Raw genomic sequence first — 23,635 nt, forward strand, 5'->3', positions numbered from 1 at the left:
TGATGTTCTTAGGTTAGTTAGGTTTAAGTAGTTCTAAGTTCTAGGTGGACTGATGACCACAGATGTTAAGTCCCATAGTGCTCAGAGCCATTTGAACCTAGCTGCAAACAGGCGTTCATGTACTTCATTGGGGACATGTTGAAAATGTGTGCCCCGGCCATTGACCTTCTTGTGCGAACGCACACGCTATGCCCGAACTTGTACGGGACTTGGTAGATTAATCTGCCACGAGTAATGAGTATGATGGGCAAACATCTATTAGACGCACTACGAATGTAGTGTGTGGACATGTTGGGAATGTGGATCTCACGGGGAGCGTGCAAGGGATAAGTCCCTGCAGACGCACTATCCTCTGTGCCCGCGGTGGCTCAGATGGATAGAGCGTCTGCCATGTAAGCAGGAGATCCCGGGTTCGAGTCCCGGTCGGGGCACACGTTTTCAACATGTCCCCAATGAAGTACATTAACTCCTGTTTGCAGCTAGGGTGTACATTTAATTATCATTTCATTTCTAGCAAAGCTGCATGGTCATCCACGGTAACTGTTCTTTCGGGAACAGATACTACCGTCATATATAGTTACATGATGATGATGATGATGATGATGATTTATGGCTCAGGGCGCCAAACATAATATACCAATGAGATAGTGAAAATCTATTAAAAATAACAATAAAACCAAGTTTCATTCCCCCACAAGAATTGCAAGGTAACCCAGATAAGGTGAGCTTCAGAAAAGTCCGTAGTAAAATCCGACGAGACACAGGAGAAAAACTAGAAATAAATCTTGGATAAAAGGGGGACAGATGACTGTGGGTAGATGAAAAATTATAAATAATGACACATTAAAATCTCACACCCAGTATTTTGGGAAGCATTCCAGACACCACATAAAATCATAAAACACGAACAGCACTCGTATCATTTAAAATAGACAGCGGATCCTGTAGGAGACGCAGATCAACCCTCAGGTGGTCATATAAAACACACTCAATTGAAATATGTCGTATTGACAGCTGTGTCAAGCATCTGTGACATACTGGGGGCTCCTCGCGACATAAGAGGAAGCCATGTGTCAATGGGTAATGTCCCATTGTAAGCCGTATAAGGACTACCTCTTCAGACCGCCGCGGTCGCACTGAAGGTTTCGCGGAACGTAGTTTATTGTTCCTCACTTCCAGCCACTGGGCCTCCCAAGAACACATGGCCTTCCTAGTCACAAATGAGGCGACAGCCTGCAAGGGAGCCGAACAGCGAGCAGGAGGAAGAAGGGAACGAGCCTCCTTGGCAGCCGTATCAAAAAAGTTCGTTTCCCCGAATCCCTGTCTGCCCTGGATCCAAGCAGAAAACTATTTCCTTCTCTTGCCTTTTCAACTGCTCTGGGAGCCCTGTCCAGAGGGCACTGTGGTGGATCACGACAGAACAACCGAGAAAATCTCCCTGCTTAGACCCATCCATGCAAACAGTTATAAAATCTGGGTGGTGATGCAAAATCTCGTTAAATTTAGCTATAAAAATATAGACTTTACTTCACACGATGCGTTATACAATATGGCATGGGTACTAATGCTGCAAGTAAAAGAGCTCGAATGTGTCAAGATGTTTTTATTTAAATGTCTTTGATTCTGCCAGATAAGTCGAGAAGGTAGTTCGCTTCTTTTAGATCCCTAACTCTGCCCAGGACATATTCGCCTTTTTGCTGTATGATGGGAGCATTTTTCATTCAGGTAAGTGTGTAAATAGATAAACACAACAGTCACAAGCGCTACGATGATAGCTACGCAGCGACACGTACGAAAGGTTGTCATAGCATTTTAATTATCACGTCAAGCAAATAATTTTACCCAGGTTTTTTTTATTATTATTTGTTGGCACTTGCCCGGTACACTTTAGAATGGCTGCGCTATAGTCGTGTAGCATGTCGCTAGAGGAGTCAAAAAAATCGTGCAAACCGTTCACAAAGCTGAGTATCGTACGGTACCTTGTTTTCGGCAGCAGTCGACATGTCGTAACTGTATCAGGGCAATCTAGACAACTAAAGCAGTCACCTAGACCATCCTCGCACAGCTCCAACATTTCCGATTTTACCAAAAACAAATTACAGCACGATCCCTCACAGCTTTATCCGTGGGATGCGCCATTTCCATTTTCGCTCCCCCAGGACCGTGCTGCGGTGTTGCGGCTTAGGAATTTCAGCGTGCACCAGGATGGCAGACATGTACCAGGAAAAAAAAGAAAAGAAAACTACGTAATTTTATTTTTTCTAGGTGATAATTAGTACAATTAAAACCTGATGACTAGCTCTCGCACAGTAAGCCAACACTTATTTACAATACTCATTTTCATTGTTTGGCTAGAAGATTAACGTAAATCGTTTTCTTTTTCAGGTACTCGCGTCCAGTGGGCCAATCAGCGTTGTGTTTTTTACGGTAGTTGTATTTTTCGGTTCTTTTTACTTGATCAACCTAATGTTGGCTGTGGTAGCGTTAAGTTACGAAGAGGAAGCGGAAATCACTCAGGAGGTAAGAAATCGTCTACCACTAGAGCGTATGTTATTTTCATGACATTTATTTTGTAGGGTTGGCTTTGCATTTATTATTGCTACTAATGTATACTTTACTAACGAGATTATTGGGACTGTAGATGTAGCATTGAAATGAGTAAATATTAAAGGTACTTATTAGCATGTAGTTAATTTATCTTATGGTAAAATGGTATCAGAAGTAGAAAAAACATGTTAATAACTGGTCTACTATATCTGGTACGAAAATTACATGCTGCTTTCGAGACTACACTATAGGATTCCAGGCGTTACAAAATTCACCTCCTTCACTATCAGTGATTTCCACACCACACTATTAATCTATACGTCATTTTGTCCAATTAACATCCGAAGAGATAACAGGCTGTTCTGAATTTGTCTCTGTAACGATTTTAGAAGTATATAGAGAACAAAAAGACGAAAAACTTCAAAATACATGCACTGAAGTTGAAAGTTAAACAGCCCTACTGCTGAGTCTGTGTAGTAAACAGTTATGTATCTATCATTCTAAGCAATGTAAAATTAAAAGTATGCCGAAGACCTCATCATTCTCATGGTTTACGTTCAAGGCAGCTGTAACTACATCGCAGATGTATGAAAGTTATTTTGGGAACTTTTGATCACATTTTATCCCCTGCAACATACTATATAGGAGGTTATATCATTTAGCTTATGTGACAGGATATACATATATTTTACATTACATTAATCATACCCTCAACAGGGTATGATTATATTCCTTAACGTAGACTGATAAAATATTTGAGTTCTTTGTACATGTCACTGCATGCATCGGAACTATCTGAGATATAGCAGCTACTCACATTCAGAACATTTACTAACGTTACTTCCTCCACTTGCCAACAAAAAGAATGTTAACGGTAGCCTTTCTTCATGTTACGTTGCTCGTCCGCAATTACTGCCCTGCTTTTAAATTTCCCCTCTACTGCTACAGCCAGCGAAAAGCGTGGGCAGACATACGTCGATGGTTTTATAAAATGCCAAGGAAGGCTGGAAATAAATTCCGCGGTTGTGCACCACTTCCACGAGTCAGTTAAGCATACGTAACGTAGGCGAGAAATTGTTTTGATAACTGCATCTTGGATATCGCTGGAATAGAGCATGTGTTGTATGGTGGTTGTTCTTCAAAATAGTCCATACTGTCATTATTCTGTGCGAGACGAGATGACCACTGATCCGTTACACCGAAACACTCATAAAATATTCCTAAACTACCACTGCAGTTTTCTCGACGCAGTTCGGATAAAGTTTGTATAAACGTTTTTGGTTCAGTTAGCCTCCTGAGATTCAAATAACTTCCCCGAACATGAAATTTTTTTCCTGGTATAGCCTGTTCGTGCAGGGTATCAAAAGCAACTAAAATTCCTGTCCTGCGTTTAGAGGGTCGCCGGTGACTGGTTCTTATAGTAGGTGCCTCTATCCTCTGTTTCGCAGTTTTCCATGTGGAATCCGTGTAATATATTCAACGATTATTGTTTGACCTCTATTACGTGCTGAAAATGATTCTCTTTTAGGTCATTTAGCATCCTTTGAAACAGGAGAAAGACATTATGAGTAGGCTGTGATCAAAACCGTTGTCACTTTCATTCTGGCCAAACACGTATGACTCAACGATGTTTGAATGGGAGATATGTGGCGGTGCACCAATCTTTGGTCGCTGCCCGAGGTCATTTTTTCTACGTTGCCTCATGCAATTGTTCTAGCACATCAAGATACTCGAAGTAATGCTGCTTAACTGTAGTAGCTTGAGGTACAAATTCGATATTCCATTCTTGTTTCCCCCATATCGAAATACGTCAACATTTATTTCAATTTTGTCCTCATCTGCTTTGCGCCGTCCGCGGTGGCCGAGCGGTTCTAGGCGCTACAGTCTGGAACCGCGCGACCTCTACGGTCGCAGGCTCGAATCCTGCTTCGGGCATGGATGTGTGTGATGTCCTTAGGTTAGACAGGTTTAAGTAGTTCTAAGTTCTAGGGGACTGATGACCTCAGATGTTAAGCCCCATAGTGCTCAGAGCCATTTGAACCATTTTACCTTTTGCTAATAACCGGGTATAAAAGCTAAGTATCTCTTAGTCCTGGCAGCAGTGCGATATTTTTTATTTTTGAATAAACCTTTTTCAAGAAACGAGTAATTTTTATTCTTACAACCAGCATTGCTTTGAAATATTAAGTTATAATAGGCAATGCGTAAAGCGATCAGTGCTATTTTAATAATAATGCCGTCAGAAAGAAACAGCAAGCGCATGGAATAAGAATTGGTACATCGCTGCTGAGACAGTAATGTACTTGTTACTATGAGGCGTGGCCTATTATATGGCACCCCTGTACCTGTGGCGTGCAAGACTTACCGCTTTTGATCTATGTTGTTGTATATCACTGTCGTTGTTAGCCATCCGTTGTATATCAGAAAGGCACCAACTCTAATCTGGAACTGTTTTACAAAGTGACGTAGCAATGAAGTACAATGCTTAATTTGCTTCAAAAAATTAAACAATTGTCTGCCATTTCTATGAAATAATAAGAGGAAAGAAACTAGGGTAACAGTATAAATTAGAAACTTAAAAACAGTTTTTCATGGAGGTGGTTTTGTGCAGCTTTAATGAGCTTCAAGAACTCCGTTATACACTCCTGGAAATGGAAAAAAGAACACATTGACACCGGTGTGTCAGACCCACCATACTTGCTCCGGACACTGCGAGAGGGCTGTACAAGCAATGATTACACGCACGGCACAGCGGACACACCAGGAACCGCGGTGTTGGCCGTCGAATGGCGCTAGCTGCGCAGCATTTGTGCACCGCCGCCGTCAGTGTCAGCCAGTTTGCCGTGGCATACGGAGCTCCATCGCAGTCTTTAACACTGGTAGCATGCCGCGACAGCGTGGACGTGAACCGTATGTGCAGTTGACGGACTTTGAGCGAGGGCGTATAGTGGGCATGCGGGAGGCCGGGTGGACGTACCGCAGAATTGCTCAACACGTGGGGCGTGAGGTCTCCACAGTACATCGATGTTGTCGCCAGTGGTCGGCGGAAGGTGCACGTGCCCGTCGACCTGGGACCGGACCGCAGCGACGCACGGATGCACGCCAAGACCGTAGGATCCTACGCAGTGCCGTAGGGGACCGCACCGCCACTTCCCAGCAAATTAGGGACACTGTTGCTCCTGGGGTATCGGCGAGGACCATTCGCAACCGTCTCCATGAAGCTGGGCTACGGTCCCGCACACCGTTAGGCCGTCTTCCGCTCACGCCCTAACATCGTGCAGCCCGCCTCCAGTGGTGTCGCGACAGGCGTGAATGGGGGGACGAATGGAGACGTGTCGTCTTCAGCGATGAGAGTCGCTTCTGCCTTGGTGCCAATGATGGTCGTATGCGTGTTTGGCGCCGTGCAGGTGAGCGCCACAATCAGGACTGCATACGACCGAGGCACACAGGGCCAACACCCGGCATCATGGTGCGGGGAGCGATCTCCTACACTGGCCGTACACCACTGGTGATCGTCGAAGGGACACTGAATAGTGCACGGTACATCCAAACCGTCATCGAACCCGTCGTTCTACCATTCCTAGACCGGCAAGGGAACTTGCTGTTCAAACAGGACAATGCACGTCCGCATGTATCCCGTGCCACCCAACGTGCTCTAGAAGGTGTAATGTAAGTCAACTACGCTGGCCAGCAAGATCTCCGGATCTGTCCCCCATTTAGCATGTTTGGGACTGGATGAAGCGTCGTCTCACGCGGTCTGCACGTCCAGCACGAACGCTGGTCCAACTGAGGCGCCAGGTGGAAATGGCATGGCAAGCCGTTCCACAGGACTACATCCAGCATCTCTACGATCGTCTCCATGGGAGAATAGCAGCCTGCATTGCTGCGAAAGGTGGATATACACTGTACTAGTGCCGACATTGTGCATGCTCTGTTGCCTGTGTCTATGTGCCTGTGGTTCTGTCAGTGTGATCATGTGATGTATCTGACCCCAGGAATGTGTCAATAAAGTTTCCCCTTCCTGGGACAATGAATTCACGGTGTTCTTATTTCAATTTCCAGGAGTGTACAATACAAGCTGTAACAGTATATTTTATTAGGGACGATCGACTTCGGTCTAGGATCAAACCATCATCTGCCCGAAAAACCATCTCAGCTTCGCATGAGCTCGTTATTCTTATTCCAATTGAAAACGGATAAATCGACAAAAAAATAAATAAATAAACAGAGAAAAACAGAGTTCTTCAACCTCAGATTCCACCCTTTAGCACTGACAATTCATAATGCTCAAATAATGGTATGTTCATAGATTACGAAGCGAGTTTTGTGCATAGTTTCAAAAAATTAAAATCTACAGGAGAATACTGTTGATCTTTTGTACTATTCAACTATTTACCGCATTTCGAGAAAAGCAGCTAACAATGGACGGAGTAACGTTTATATTATTTGCTTATTTAATTTAATATTTTGATTCTACGCATCTTCAAACTGAGGGAGTCAAAAATTTTCAATATTTGTTCGATTTCTATGTTTCTTACAGGAAATAATATGAATAAAAAACCGAAATTTTCAGAAACCGATTTTTGGAGCGGTTTTAACAGTCAGGTTAGAGAGACGTGAAAAAAAAAGGTTTAACCGAAAATCGGTTGTTTCAGCGATAACCATATCCCTGTAGGAACACATGTCCGTAAATGTACCGTTTTGATACGAGATAAAAAGATCGAAACACTTTCAAATGTCTGATTCATGGTACGAGAAGAGGGTGCTGTCATCAATCCCTGTTTTGATAATGTATAACATATCATTATTGTCCTACTACAACAACGAATGTGATAAACTGGTACGTCCGCCACTAGGAGTGTTGTTGAGGTGCTCTATCGACACATCGCTCAGAAGAGTATCCGATCTTCAAAATTATATTACAACCAAACGGCCATTTCTATACATGGGTACCTTATCTAAATTTATCTACTAACAATAAGTCCCCTCAACAACCACGACAAGCCTGTAATAGGAATTTAACACCCTGCACAGAAAATGTATGTAAGTGGAAAAGCTACCATTACTGCCCTACGGTCAAAACGAAATGAATGCAAGTAACTTTTGGGTCCCCTCACCCCACCTCCTCCCCCCCCCCCCTTGTTCTTTAATTCTTGCACTTGTAACGTTTTATTTATTTGACGTGTATGTGCATGTGTGAATTTATGTGTTTTATATCAAGAAGATAGAGGGCTAAAAAGATAATGGAGCCCTGCTGTAAAAATGAGGTTGTTTCTTGTTCTTTTCTTTTTTTATATTTCACACCTACTCAGTGTGTACACACATCTTGTCCACCAGTTACCACAATACTCGGTGGATATCATGGGTTCATTTCTGTAAGTGATAGAGTCACCACTGACCGTCTCGCCAGACCGCGCCGTATAGAACCTGATAGACACATCGCACGTAAATGTTGAACTCATACGCAATTGTGGATACAATCGGGGTTTTTCATGTCATGTATTATCGCAGTTAGCTTATTTATTAGTCAAATAAACAGATACATTTGCATTTATTTAAAGACATAAACATAGGGGGGTAAATAATGAAATGGCAGCCTTTGCAGTCTCTTCAGATGACGAATTAGTACACTGTCCTTTCTGCTATTTCTCGTAAGTCTGTAGTGTTTTTATTAAGTTCTTTTATTTCCTTTTCCATAATTGTTACCACCAACACATTGTCACGTTTAAGACACTGTTTGTTTTCATAATTAATGTTTCTCCAGCCGCTCGGAGTGGCCGCGCGGTGTGAGACGTCATGCCACGAACTGCGCGGCCCCTCCCGCTGGAGGTTCGAATCCTCCCCTGGGCATGGTTGTGTGTGTTGTTCTTAGCATAAGTTAGCTTAAGTGGTGTGTAAGTCTAGGGACCGATGACTTAAGCAGTTTGGTCCCTCAGAAATTCACATACATTTGAACATTTGTCTCTCTACCAATAGTTTCTTCATTAGTTGATAATAAACACACCAAAAAAAGTTTTGCATCACCCCGGTTCCCAGAACTCCTGAAGATAGACTTTGGCTGTGGATATTGTATCACAGACACAATCCCTTTGACTGTTCAGAGATGTCACAAACCCCGCCCAAAGATGTAAACAACGATGCATGAGCAGCACCTACTAGACAGAGGTGGTTCGACAGCCGATCCGTTCCAGTCATTCAACCATGCGTAGACGGTCAATACCGCGGTCCGTCGGGTCTGCATTGTTACTTTGTGCCAGGAAGGGCTCTCAACAAGGGAAGTGTCCAGGTTTCTCGGAGTGAACCATAGTGATACTGTTCGGACATGGAAGAGATACAGAGAGACAGGAAGTGTCGATCGCATGCCTCGCTCAGGCCGCCCAAGGGCTACTACTGCAGTGGATGACCGCTACCTACGGACTATGGCTCGGAGGAACACTAACAGCAACGCCACCATGTTGAATAATGCTTTTCGTGCAGCCACAGGACGTCGTGTTACAACTCAAACTGTGAGCAGTGGGCTGCATGATGCGCAACTTCACTCCCGACGTCCATGGCGAGATCCATCTTTTCAACCACGACACCATGCAGTGCGGTACAAATGGGCCCAAAAACATGAGCCGGCCGGAGGGGCCGTGCGGTTCTAGGCGCTACAGTCTGGAGCCGAGCGACCGCTCCGGTCGCAGGTTCGAATCCTGCCTCGGGCATGGATGTGTGTGATGTCCTTAGGTTAGTTAGGTTTAATTAGTTCTAAGTTCTAGGCGACTGATGGCCTCAGAAGTTAAGTCGCATAGCGCTCACAGCCATTTGAACCATTTTTTAACCAAAAACACGCCAAATGGACCGCTCATGATTGGCATCATGTTCTCTTCACAGCTGAGTGTCGCATATGTCTTCAACCAGACAATCGTCGGAGACGTGTTTGGAGGCAACCCAGTCAGGCTGAACGCCTTAGACACACTGTCCAGCGAGTGCAGCAAGGTGGAGGTTCCCTGCCGTTTAGAGGTGGCAATATATGGGGCCTACGTACGCCGATGGTAGTCTTGGAAAGCGTCGTAACGGCTGTGTGATATGTGAATGCCATCCTCTGACCGATAGTGCAACCGTATCGGCAGCATATTGGCGAGGCATTCGTCTTCATGCACGTCTTGTGAATGACTTCCTTCAGGATAACGACATCGCTCGACTAGAGTGGCCAGCATAGTCTCCAGACATGAAACCTATCGAACATGCCTGGGATAGATTGAAAAGCCTGTTTATGGGCGACGTGATCCACCAACCACTCTGAGATATCTACCGCGAATCGCCGCTGTGGAGTGGGACAATCTGGACCAACAGTGCCTTGATGAACTTGTGGATAGTACGCCACGACGAATACAGGCATTCATGAATGCAATAGGACGTGCTACTGGGTATTAGAGGTACCGGTGTGTACAGCAATCTGGACCACCACCTCTGAAGGTCTAGCTGTATGGCGGTACAACATGCAATGTGTGGTTTTCATGAACAATACGAAGGTTGCAAATGATGTTTATGTTGATATCTATTCCAATTTTCTGTACAGGTTCCGGAACTCTCGGAACCGAGGTGATGCAAAACTTTTTTTGATGTATGTAAAGTCTCTTCTACTGCTTTACTGGAGCTTCGTTTTTGTATGTGAACTTTTATCTCGTTTTCAGGCTCGTAACCACCGCCTAAGTGTACTCTGGAGGATGGGAGATACAGAATTAGAATAGAATCAGACTTCAAATTGTGTTTCGGAGGAAGTATCAACAATTCACTTTCAAATCCCTTTTGCGATCCAAATCAGCAATATGTATCGGCCACACAAAAGAGTTTGCAGTCGGAAAAGAATCGTCATGCATACTGGTTTTTATCCATAAATTTTTTCGATGTCTGCAGTGGATAGTAAAACTCACGATCGCACAGCAAACCTTTATTTTTCACTGAAAAGAATTTGAAAATACGCTCTCAGAAAACCCACAGTACACTGACAACTGTAGCGCAGTTCAGCAATTCAGCACTTATCGTCAGTCACCGATAACAACTGACATTCACGTAAACAACTTTGCATATATTGAAAAAACGCAATTACAACACGTTAGGTTACGGCAAATAGCTGGCTAGCGAATGGTGGCTGCCTTGGCTGTGACGTCTAAGACGCAGCTCACTACTAACAAGGGAACCTCCCCATCACACCCCCTCAGATTTAGTTATAGGTTGAAATAGGGATAGGCCTTGAAAAACTGAACACAGATCAATCGAGAAAAACAGGAAGAAGTTGTGTGGGACTATGAAAAAAATAAGCAAAATGTACAAACTGAGTATTCCATGCGCAAGGTAGGCAACACCGAGGAGAGCGTCAGCTTACGAGCGCCGTGGTCCCGTGGTTAGCGTGACCAGAGGTCCCTGGTTCAAGTCTTCGCTCGGGTGAAAATTTTAATTTTTTATTATCAGATAATTATCAAAGTTCAGGCACTCACACATAGTCAACTTCGATCTCCAAAATTCCAGGACATGTTCAGATTTGATGGACATATACAGAATTTGACGGTCTACGCACGGAAACATTTGAAAACGTAAAAAACATATGTTTTGACAGAGCACAGGGAAAACTGTGCGACTCCGAAACTGTTGCATTCATTTGATGCAGTTTATGTGACAAACTCTTATGTTTTCATCACTTTTTTTGGAGTGATTATCACATCCACAAGAAAACCTAAATCGGGCAAGGTAGAAGAATCTTTTTACCCATTCGCCAAGTGTGCAAGTTAGGTGGGTCGACAACATATTCCTGTCGTGTGACGCACATGCCGTCACCAGTGTCGTAAAGAATATATCAGACGTGTTTTCCTGTGGAGGAATCGGTTGACCTATGACCTTGCGATCAAATGTTTTCTGTTCCTATTGGAGAGGCACGTCCTTTCGTCTACTAATCGCACGGTTTTGCGGTGCGGTCGCAAAACACAGACATTAAACTTATTACAGTGAACAGAGACGTCAACGAATGAACAGACAGATCGTAACTTTGCGAAAATAAAAAAAGTAAAATTTTCACTCGAGGGAGTGACTCGAACCAAGGACCTTTCGTTCCGCAGTTGCTCTCTCTAACCACGAGACCACGGCGCTCATCAGCTGTTTTAGTTTGTGTTTTATGTTGTAAACAGTCACAGTTTTCTAATCATAGCCCACCATGAACGACATTTAGGTTATAGGTACACTTACTACTAGTCAAAATCCATCACTCGATGTGGCCGTCTTCAGACTTATTCAGGACTGATACGTCTGCCCTAACGCACTGATCATCTCCCAGCAACAGCCTGTACTGTGGCACAACTAAACAAAAAACCCATTAAAACATTGTATACAATAAAGTAACACTCGTTATGTATATAATCCATCAGTTAGTAACGCAGTACTTGGCGTTCGATCAGTGGCAGTAAAAGAATTCGATTGAATTGTATGTTACACCCGAAAATCAACTTACACCACTCCAAAAATAACACATACTCTTATAGTCAATTGATAATGAAATACAACAATACAAACTCCATTCAATCAAAATTGTCTTTAAAGCTGCCCAAAAAAATAGTACATGAAAATACTTCAATCATTCATCATCAACTATCTAAAAATTGCTTATGTACTTCCATCTTATACAATTACTAATTCCTTTGGGAGAGTAATGAACAAATTGTGTAAGATTCTTACTTGTAATAACCTGCTGGCCATGAACTTCAACATTGTTTTTTTTTCACCTTCAGATTATCAATAATGTGAAGGAAATTCATTTGATTATAAATACGTGTCTGAAAAACTTGATGTAATGCAAGGAACTTTCACTGGCATGTATTTCATATTAATAGCAATTTATCAAAACAGAAAGGAAAATTATTAAACTCTGTATGTTCAGAGAGTGCTATTGTTCAGCAACCGTGTATTCAATTAATGAAAAGTCGCTCCAATTGAAGACCCCCACAGTTTTGTAATCCACTAGAAAATGGCATGTACGTGTAGGTCGCCGATCGAGGTGGCGCAGAGGTTAGTACACTGGACTCGCATTCGGGAGGACGGCGGTTCCATCCCGCGTCCGGCCATCCTGATTTAGGTTTTCCGAGATTACCCTAAATCACTCCAGACAAATGCCGGGATGGTTCCTTTGAAGGGGCACGGCCGACTTCCTTCCCCATCCTTCCCTAATCCGATGAGACCGATGACCTCGCTGTTTGGTCTCTTCCCCCCAAACAACCCAACCCAACGTGTAGGTCGAAGCCTGTCGTCGACTGAAGTAAATACCAGCAACTGGAGCGGCATTTCATTAGTTAAATAAAAAAGGAAAGACTGGTTGATTGTCATTCTCAACAATTATTTTCATTTGTTTATTTTATTAGTATTTAACGTCTGTAAATTCGATGACACTATTTAATGTTCAACACTAAAATTTATTTTCAATTTACTTCCCACAAAAACAACAGGTGAAACCAAACTGCTATACAAAACAGATCAAATCACACTCCCTACTGCTCACATGCATTCCTTTCAAGTTCCAACCGACAATTTCCTGCCCTACTTCTCCTCGTTCTCCCTCTGTAGTCCCGTCTTCCTACCGTCCTCTCGATAGTGAACAGCCAGTAGTTTTCAGTTCAACGTCCAGTGCTGCCTTCCAGCGACAAGAACGGGAGTCATGTGTGCAATGTGCAAACGTCTTATAGCGTTTCATGTTTTTTAACCCCAAATTTCAGCAGAAGGCCTGACAATCCCGAGGCTCCAAAACCAAACATCTCGCTGACCCATTTGACTCCCAGCAGAGACACCCTTCCAGTGTTCGGGGCAAAACACCCTTCCAGTCCCGTCAGTCCTAATGCGAGGGTCATGTTCACATCTGCATCTACACTCCTGGAAATTGAAATAAGAACACCGTGAATTCATTGTCCCAGGAAGGGGAAACTTTATTGACACATTCCTGGGGTCAGATACATCACATGATCACACTGACAGAACCACAGGCACATAGACACAGGCAACAGAGCATGCACAATGTCGGCACTAGTACAGTGTATATCCACCTTTCGCAGCAATGCAGGCTGCTATTCTCCCATGGAGACGATCGTAGAGATGCTGGATGTAGTCCTGTGGAACGGCTTGCCATGCCATTTCCACCTGGCGCCTCAGTTGGACCAGCGTTCGTGCTGGACGTGCAGACCGCGTGAGACGACGCTTCATCCAGTCCCAAACATGCTCAATGGGGGACAGATCCGGAGATCTTGCTGGCCAGGGTAGTTGACTTACACCTTCTAGAGCACGTTGGGTGGCACGGGATACATGCGGACGTGCATTGTCCTGTTTGAACAGCAAGTTCCCTTGCCGGTCTAGGAATGGTAGAACGATGGGTTCGATGACGGTTTGGATGTACCGTGCACTATTCAGTGTCCCCTCGACGATCACCAGTGGTGTACGGCCAGTGTAGGAGATCGCTCCCCACACCATGATGCCGGATGGTGGCCCTGTGTGCCTCGGTCGTATGCAGTCCTGATTGTGGCGCTCACCTGCACCGCGCCAAACACGCATACGACCATCATTGGCACCAAGGCAGAAGCGACTCTCATCGCTGAAGACGACACGTCTCCATTCGTCCCTCCATTCACGCCTGTCGCGACACCACTGGAGGCGGGCTGCACGATGTTGGGGCGTGAGCGGAAGAAGGCCTAACGGTGTGCGGGACCGTAGCCCAGCTTCATGGAGACGGTTGCGAATGGTCCTCGCCGATACCCCAGGAGCAACAGTGTCCCTAATTTGCTGGGAAGTGGCGGTGCGGTCCCCTACGGCACTGCGTAGGATCCTACGGTCTTGGCGTGCATCCGTGCGTCGCTGCGGTCCGGTCCCAGGTCGACGGGCACGTGCACCTTCCGCCGACCACTGGCGACAACATCGATGTACTGTGGAGACCTCACGCCCCACGTGTTGAGCAATTCGGCGGTACGTCCACCCGGCCTCCCGCATGCCCACTATACGCCCTCGCTCAAAGTCCGTCAACTGCACATACGGTTCACGTCCACGCTGTCGCGGCATGCTACCAGTGTTAAAGACTGCGATGGAGCTCCGTATGCCACGGCAAACTGGCTGACACTGACGGCGGCGGTGCACAAATGCTGCGCAGCTAGCGCCATTCGACGGCCAACACCGCGGTTCCTGGTGTGTCCGCTGAGCCGTGCGTGTGATCATTGCTTGTACAGCCCTCCCGCAGTGTCCGGAGCAAGTATGGTGGGTCTGACACACCGGTTTCATTGTGTTCTTTTTTCCATTTCCAGGAGTGTACATCTACAGCTACACGATTATTCTGGAATTTACAATTAACCGCTTGGCAGAGGGCTCATCGAACCGTCTTACAGCTACTTCTCTACCGTTCCACTCTCGAACAGCGCGCCGAAAAACGAACTCTTACATATTTCGTTGTGAGCTCTCATTTCTCTTAATTTGTTACGATGGTCATTTCTCCCTGGGTGGGTGGACGACAAAAAAATATTTTACACTCTGAGGAGAAAGCTAGAGATTGAAATTACAATGTAATGAACACCCCTAGCTACTTACAGGCGTTGACATACGTCAACGGGGTCAGATGAAAATGTGTGCCCCGGCCGGGACTCGAACCCGGGATCTCCTGCTTACATGGCAGACGCTCTATCCATCTTTTTTAAATCTTATTTTGTTCGGTTTAGTTCGTTGCATCTGCTCGGGGCGGACGTCGCAAGACACCCGTTTCAGTTCGTCGTTTATCCATTAACTCAGTTTTTTTTATTACAGAGGGCTGCTAACCCTCTGACCGAACACGCTGAGCTACCGTGCCGGCTCCCATCTGAGCCACCGAGGACACAGAGGATAGCGCGACTGCAGGGCTTTATCTCTGGCACGCCTCCTACGAAACCCACATTCTCATCATATTGTCCCGCATTACATTCGTAGTACCCCCGCCCATTATACTCATTACACGTGGCGCGTTGCCGATTCCCGTAAGAGTTCGGGCACTGTTTGTGCATTCGCACAGAAGAAGAAGATGGTCAAGTCGCCAGTGAGCTTTAACTATATATATACTGAGATGGTATCTGTTCTTTCGGACATGTCCGATCCCGGGTTCGAGTCCCGGCCGGGGCACACGTTTTCATATGTCCCCGTTGACGTATGTCAACGCCTGTAAGCAGCTAAGGGTGTTCATTTCATTGTAATTTCATTCTAACGAGCTGCTTGGTCACCGATGGTATCTGTTCTTTCGGACATGTCCGAAAGAATAGATACCATCTTAGTATATATACTGGAGATTGAAACTTCACGAGGAGGTCGTTGCTATCGTGGGTATGTATGCAACTGACAGAAACTAATCTACCGAATTTTCGCGCTTCTCTAGGAGAGGCGAAAAGACTTGACGGATCACAGGGACGACTCGACGTTCAGCTTCGACCCAACCAAAATCAACGTGAAGCAGCTGGAGAAGCACAAGACGAAGCGCATCGACTCCCGCAAGGGCGTGCTGCTGGCGTCGTACGGCCGCAAGAAGACGCGCCGGAGGAAACGGGGCACGAGGTCCGGGGGCGGTGGCGGGGGCGGCGACAGCAGCACGGACGGGGGCGGCGGCGACGGCAACGGCGGGGGCGGCTCCGGGGGCGCGTCCAACGGCGGTGGCAGCGGGGGGCAGGCGCGCGGCCGCAGCAGGTCGGCCACCCCCAGCCCGCGCCGCGATCAGCGCCCGCCGCCCCCCGCCGCCCCACAGAAGGAGGCGGCCGCCCCACACCTCAGCCCGCCCGTCACCAGCCCGGAGCCCGTCCGTCCCGCCGACACCCCGCGCTCCGGAAACACCCTCGGTACGTACATTCCCTCATACACTCCTGACGCTCTAGCTACTCTGTTCATTGTTAAATAAAAAACGCTATGTCTGTTGTTATCTCATTGGATTCTCCTTCACGCGGATTGTGCACTACTGGCCATTAAAATTGCTACACCACGAAGATGCTGTGCTACAGACGCGAAATTTAACCGACAGGAAGAAGATGCTGTGAAATGCAAATGATTAGTTTTTCAGAGCATTCACACAAGGTTGGCGCCGGTGGCGACACCTACAACGTGCTGACATGAGGAAAGTTTCCAACCGATTTCTCATACACAAACAACAGTTGACCGGCGTTGCCAGGTTAAACGTTGTTGTGATGCCTCGTGTAAGGAGGAGAAATGCGTACCATCACGTTTCCGACTTTGATAAAGGTCGGATTCTAGACTAACGCGATTGCGGTTTATCGTATCGCGACATTGCTGCTCGCGTTGGTCGAGATCCGATGACTGTTAGCAGAATATGGAATCGGTGGGTTCAGGAGGGTAATACGGGACGCCGTGCTGGACCCCCACGGCCTCGTGTTACTAGCAGTCGAGATGACAGGCATCTTATCCGCATGGCTGTAACGGATCGTACAGCCACGTCCCGATCCCTGAGTCAACAGATAGACGTTTGGAAGACAACAACCACCTGCACGAACAGTTCGACGACGTTTGCAGCAGCATGGACTATCAGCTCGGAGACCATGGCTGCGGTTACCCTTGACGCTGCATCACAGACAGGAGCGCCTGCGATGGTGTACTCAACGACGAACCTGGGTGCACGAATGGCAAAATGTCATTTTTTTCGGATGAATCCAGGTTCTGTTTACAGCATCATGATGTTCGCATTCGTGTTTGGCTACATTGCGGTGAGCGCACATTGGAAGCTTGTATTCGTCATCGCCATACTGGCGTATCACCAGGCTTGATGGTATGGGGTGCCATTGGTTACACGTCTCGGTCACCTCTTGTTCGCACTGACGGCACTTTGAACAGTAGACGTTACATCTCAGATGTGTTACGACCCTTGGCTCTACCCTTCATTCGATCCCTGCGAAACCCTACATTTCAGCAGGATAATGCACGACCGCATGTTGCACGTTCTGTACGGGCCTTTCTGGATACAGAAAATGTTCGACTGCTCCTCTGGCCAGCACATTCTCCAGATCTCTCACCAATTGAAAACGTCTGGTCAATGGTGGCCGAGCAACTGGCTCGTCACAATACGCCAGTCACTATTCTTGATGAACTGTGGTATCGCGTTAAAGTGCATGGGCAGCTGTACCTGTACACGCCATCCAAGCTCTGTTTGACTCAATGCCCAGGCGTATCAAGGCCGTTATTACGGCCAGAGGTGGTTGTTCTGGGTACTGATTTCTCAGGATCTATGCACCCAAACTGCGTGAAAATGTAATCACATGTCAGCTCTAGTATAATATATTTATTTAATGAATACCCGTTTATCATCTGCGTTTCTTCTTGGTGTAGCAATTTTAATGGCCAGTAGTGTAAGTACGCCCTGTCAAGTAAAGTCTCATTCGATTATTTTTATGAGCTTATGCTGCAGCCTCGCTGCTTGCACATTTACATCTATTTAAGAGGCTTGTTACAGGACGACGGTCGGTGGCCAATGTTATGAACTGCCGATAGGCCTGAATGAAGTTTCACGCATGCAGCACCGTTTACCAACTCTAGGAAACTACTGTAGTGCTGGTTTCATTCAGTAGCTGTTTGCCAGTTGGTGAGAGCGGGACGCAATGGCCGAGACAATTGTAGATCTTGCCAGCTGGGAAGTGCACGGTATGATTAGATATTTGCTGACAACAGGATCTGCAGCTGTTGAAACCCATCGTGAGTTATTCCTAGTGCATGAACCTGAAACAATGAGTGGCAAACATGTTCGAAAATGGAGTAGAGAATTTCAAAATAGCCGCACGAATGTTCACGACGAACAGCGTAATATCATGCTCAGTATTCGGACCGACAACTTCGTTGATAAAGTGAACCAAAAACTTCGAAATGATGAGCAATTGACGATTGGTGGTCTGGCATGAATTCCAAAATGTTGCTCGAACCTCAATTTACGAGATTGTCAGCTTGGATATCACAAACTGTGTGCGAGGTGGTTTCCAAAATTGCTCACTGATCAGCACAAAGAGCAAAGAATGCGTAGTGCACTGCAGTACTTGGAGCGCTATACAAAATGGAGATGATTTGTGTTCTCACACAGGTACGGGCGACAAGACGTGGATATCGCACACCAATGCAGATTCGAGACAACAGCCAATGCAGTGGCGCCATTCAAGTTCATTCAAACAAAAAACGTTTAAGCAATCTCCGTTCCCGAATCAAGAAATGATGGCTACCAATTTTTTAGACAAAAAGGACGTCCTTCTGATTGATTTCATGGACCGCGCGTCAACAATTAGAGCTGACTTGTGTTAACCAAAATGAGACGTGCGATACAAAATAGATGGCGCATGGGAACTGTCGTCTGGCTCAATCCTCCTTCACGACAACGCACACCCTAATACCGCTGCCAAAAAGGAACAGATTCAAGATTTTCGTTGGGAACTTTTTGATCACCCTCTGTACAGTCCCGACCTTGTACCAGGCGAGCCGAACGGTTCTAGGCCATTCAGTCCGGAACCGCGCGACTGCTACGGTCGTAGGTTCGAATCCTGCTTCGGGCATGGGTGTGTGCGATGTCCTTAGGTTAATTAGGTTTAAGTAGTTCTAAGTTTTTGAGCACCAGGCAACTATTTCCTGTCCTTGCGTTTGAAAAAGTGACTGAACGGACGACGATTTCAAAACGACGATAAACTTGATACTGGCATTACCAACTGGCTCAGTTCCCAGGCGACAGATTTCTATGCGGAGGGGTTAAAGAATCTGGTGCAGTGTTACACAAAGTGTATAGATGTGAACGGCGATTATGTGGAAAAGTGAAGAAGATATGTAGCAAAATAATACTGTCAGTAAAAACCTTTTCTCGTGACCTTATTTTTTTATAACCAAACTTACCTTCGTTTTGGAATAAGCCTCGTACATACTCCGCCAGCCACCATACGATGCCCGATGGAGGGTACTCGGTACCACTACTCGTTATTTCTTTTCCTGTTCCCTTGTAAACAATGGAGGGAGAAATGAATATCTGTATGCCTCCGTGGCCGGCCGCGGTGGTCTCGCGGTTCTAGGCGCGCAGTCCGGAACCGTGCGACTGCTACGGTCGCAGGTTCGAATCCTGCCTCGGGCGTGGATGTGTGTGATGTCCTTAGGTTAGTTAGGTTTAAGTAGTTCTAAGTTCTAGGGGACTGATAACCACAGCAGTTGAGTCCCATAGTGCTCAGAGCCATTTGAACCATTTTTTATGCCTCCGTATGAGCCCTAATTTCTCTTATCTTCGTGATCCTTGCGCGAAATGTATACTGATGGCAGTAGAATTGTTCTGCAGCCAGCTTCAGATGCCGGTTCCCAAAATTTTCTCAATAGACTCCTTCGAAAAGAACGTCGCCTTCCCGCGAGAGATTCCTATTTCAATTCCCGGAGCATCTCCGTAATACTAGCGTGTTGTTCGAAGCTACCGGTAACAGATCTATCTTCCCACCTCTGAATTGCCCCGATGTCCTACTTTAATCCGACCTGATGCAGACCCCAAACATTCGAGCAAAACTCAAGTCTAGGTCACACTTGCGTCCTATATGCGGTCTCCTTTGCAGATGAACCACAGTTTCTCAAAATTCTCCCAATAAAACCTACCACAATCCTCATAGGCTTGATCCAGTTCACATCGCTTTGCAATGTTACGCCAGGATATTTAAAAGACGTGACAGTCTCAAGCAGAACACTACAAATGATGTACCCGAACATTAAGGATTTGCTTTTCCTATTCATCCGCATCGCCGGCATGACCCGGTGATGATGAAACAAGCCCAATTAGTCCTTTTTTATCGACTAATTCTTTTCTTATGCCAACCTCTGCATCTCAGAGACGCATTTGAGTTCTACATATTCAATTATTTATTGGGTGAATTCCAATCTCTGTCGGACGTTATTCTTTGGTATCTTAAGACATGTCCTATCATCTTTCCTTTTTTCTTGTCTGTGTTTCCCATATATTTCTTCCTTCGCCGATTCTGCGGGTAGCCTCATTCGTTCATTATCTTATAGGTCTACTTAATTTTTAACATCCTTCCACAGCAAAACACCTCAAAAGCTTTCCCAGACTCCGGGATTCACTGCCATTCAATGCTGTGCTCCAAACGTACATTCTCAGAAATTTCGTCCCCAGATTAAAGCCGATTTTTGCTACCAGCAGTCCTGTCTTGGCTAGTAATTATCCACTTTGCCTGTACCTGTGACGACCGTCCGTCGTGTGCTATTTTGCTTCCAAGGTGTCAGATTCCTTAATTTTAATATTAAGTTTTTCGCTATGCTCATTTCTATTACTGCTCATTACTTTCGTCTTTCTTCTGTTATTCTCAGACCATATTCTGTAATCCTTAGACGTTTCATTCCATACAGCACGTCCTGTAACTCTTCTTCACTTTCACTCAGAAAAGCAATGCCATCAGAGAATCTTATCATTGATATCGTTTCAACCTGAATTTTAATTCCACTCTTGAACCTTTCTTTTATTTCCGCCATTGCTTCTGCAATGTATAGATTGAACAGTACACCAATTTTAACCCGAACACTTCGTTCTTGGGCTCCTAATCTTATAGTTCCCCCTTAATTCTTGTATATATGTGTTTCCCTATTATCTATATCCGAATCCCGCTCCAGCTACTGCCGGGTCTGGGTGCTGACGAGTCCTCTCCATTTGGCTCGGTCCTCCCACCACTTTTCTTCCTCCACTTGCTGCCAGGTCACACCTCTCCTTTCTACAGATATTCTCACTCCCATTTTCCACCGTGTTCTTGGGCGCCCCCTAGATCTTTTCCCATCCATCTTTGTTCTTCCATAATTTTGGGGAGTCTTTTCCCATGCATCCTCTTAACGTGCCCATACCATCTTAATCCTTTTTTTTTCAATTTCTTCTCTCATACTTTCTTGTTTAAAGTCCTTTCTAATCTCTACATTCCTTACTCTGTCCACTTTTGTTTTTCCCTTAACTGCTCTGAGAAATTTCATTTCCCCTGCTTGCAATCTGCTCCAGTCTCTTTCTGCCATTGTCCATGTTTCTCCACCATAGGTGATAATAGGGAAGTAATAATTCTTATAGACTCTACATAAGGAGTTCTACTTTTTCTGAAACTTTCTTATTCCAAACCAGGTGTTTTATTGTTTGGTAGAAATTGCCTCCCTTCTGTAGCCTCCTATTAATTTCGTTAGTTATTCTTCCATCCCTAGATATTTCAATCCCTAAATAAGTGAAACTTCCTACCACTTTGTGGGGTTCTCCATTCAAGGTAATATTTCCGTTGATCCCTTTCTCTCTTCCAAATACCATTACTTCACTCTTATCTTTATTTATTTTTAATCCATACCTTTTCATTATTTACTTCCATGCATCAAGCTGTAACTACCTCTTTATCACCCCATATTACCATATCATCTGCAAAAATCATCTTTTTGTCTTTTTCTTTTACTATATCTTTAACTGCCCTACTCATTCCCTCCATCACAACACTAAAAAGTGCAGGTGATAGAATACTTCCTTGCTTAAGCCCTTGTCTTATTTCGAAGTATTCAGAGTTCCCCAATGGTGTTCTAATTCTACATTTGTGTCCTCTGTACATTGTCTTTATTACATTAATCTATCCATCTTCTATATCTATCTTCTTCATTTCTTCCAGAGTCTTTCCCTGTAACTGAGTCATATGCCTTTTCTATGTCTATAAAAACCATTATCACCCTTTTGTTGTACTCCCAACTTTTTTCCATCAGTTGACGGATGGAAAATATCAGGTCGATCGTGCTTCTTCCTTTCCTAAACCCATGCTGTTCACTCAGCTCCTTTTCTATCTTTTCACTTATTCGATTTAGTAAAATTCTTTAAAAAATCTTGGCTGTATGACTCATAAGGGTTATTCCTCTGTAGTTTTTTCAAAGTCTTTTATTGCCTTTCCTGAAGATGGGAACAATGTCTCCTGTTCTCCAATCGTCAGGTATTGTACAATTTCTCCACACACTTGATATTACTCTATACAGCCACTGCATTCCCACTGGACCTGCTGCTCTTATCATGTTCACTGATACTTCATCAGGTCCTGGGGCTCCCCCTCCCCCCCATTCATCTTCTTCACAGCTTTCTCCATTTCTTCCCGTGTAATTTGTCCTAATTGTGCTTCCCATCTTCTCTCGATTTCTCCATTATTTGTTGTTTCCTCGTATACCTGCTCCTCAGCGTTTAACAGCTTCTTAAAATGTTCTTTCCAGAGATCTTTTATATTCCCTGGATCTTCAATCACGGTACCGTCTTCTGTTTCCATCTTTACTGGTACTTCATAAGCCTTCTTTTTATTTTTCATCATTTTATAGAACATTTTCTTATTGCTCTTCACATCTTCTTCAAGTTTTTTTGTAAACTCTCCCCATGCCTATTTCTTTGCTGTTTCCACTATTTCTTTGCACTTCTTCTTTTCCTCTGTATAACTTTTATGGTCTTCGTCATTTTTAGTCTTCCACCACTTTCTCCATGCTCCATTTTTTCTTCTAACTGCTTGGATTGTGGTATAATCCCACGAACTTGTCTGTCTTACTTTTTCCTTTCCAGATGTTCTACCACATACTTTTTATGCTGCTTCTTTTTCTACATCGCAGAAAACTTCTTTTGGAAATTTTTGTGTGATTAATTCTCTGTAATTCTCAGCACATTCACTCTCCTTCAGTCTCCAATCCCGTATCCTCATCACTTTCTTCTGTTTTCTGTTTTTCACAAATTGATTCATTTTCCCTTGTCCCACCAGTAATCCATGGTCTCCATCTGCACTCACACTTGGAATTACCTTCACATTTGTTACTTTCTCTCCCCATTCCCTGTCTACTAGAATATAATCAATTGCACTCCTAGTTCTTCCATCCCAACTGTATCTAGTGATAACATGACTTTCTCTCTTCATAAACCAGCTGTTTGCTATTTTCATTCCATTCCTCTGGCACAAATCCAGGAGTCTTTCCCCTTCTTCATTTCTGCCTCCATATCCAAAACATCCCAATACTTGCTCAAATCCCTTTCTGTCTTTGCCTACCTGTGCATTAAAATCTCCCATCACTATATTAGCACTCT

The 23,635-nt window shown here is 44.9% G+C and overlaps 1 protein-coding gene and 1 non-coding gene across 2 annotated transcripts in view; both read left to right on the forward strand.

Annotated features, from left to right (window-relative positions):
- The window catches only part of LOC126263582 (sodium channel protein 60E-like), a 347,601-nt gene that overhangs the window by 104,393 nt on the left and 219,573 nt on the right, over positions 1-23,635 (forward strand). The window contains exons 7-9 of the mRNA XM_049960674.1: positions 2,386-2,520; positions 15,944-16,150; positions 16,232-16,397. Of these exons, the coding sequence (XP_049816631.1) occupies positions 2,386-2,520; positions 15,944-16,150; positions 16,232-16,397 (508 nt within the window). The remainder of the gene's footprint in view (positions 1-2,385; positions 2,521-15,943; positions 16,151-16,231; positions 16,398-23,635) is intronic.
- Trnat-ugu (transfer RNA threonine (anticodon UGU)) lies at positions 357-431 on the forward strand. Its single transcript has one exon. It is a non-coding gene; the product is annotated as a tRNA-Thr (tRNA).

The sequence above is a fragment of the Schistocerca nitens genome, chromosome 6 (genome assembly GCF_023898315.1).
Source record: "Schistocerca nitens isolate TAMUIC-IGC-003100 chromosome 6, iqSchNite1.1, whole genome shotgun sequence".
Classification (NCBI taxonomy): Eukaryota; Metazoa; Arthropoda; class Insecta; order Orthoptera; family Acrididae; genus Schistocerca; species Schistocerca nitens.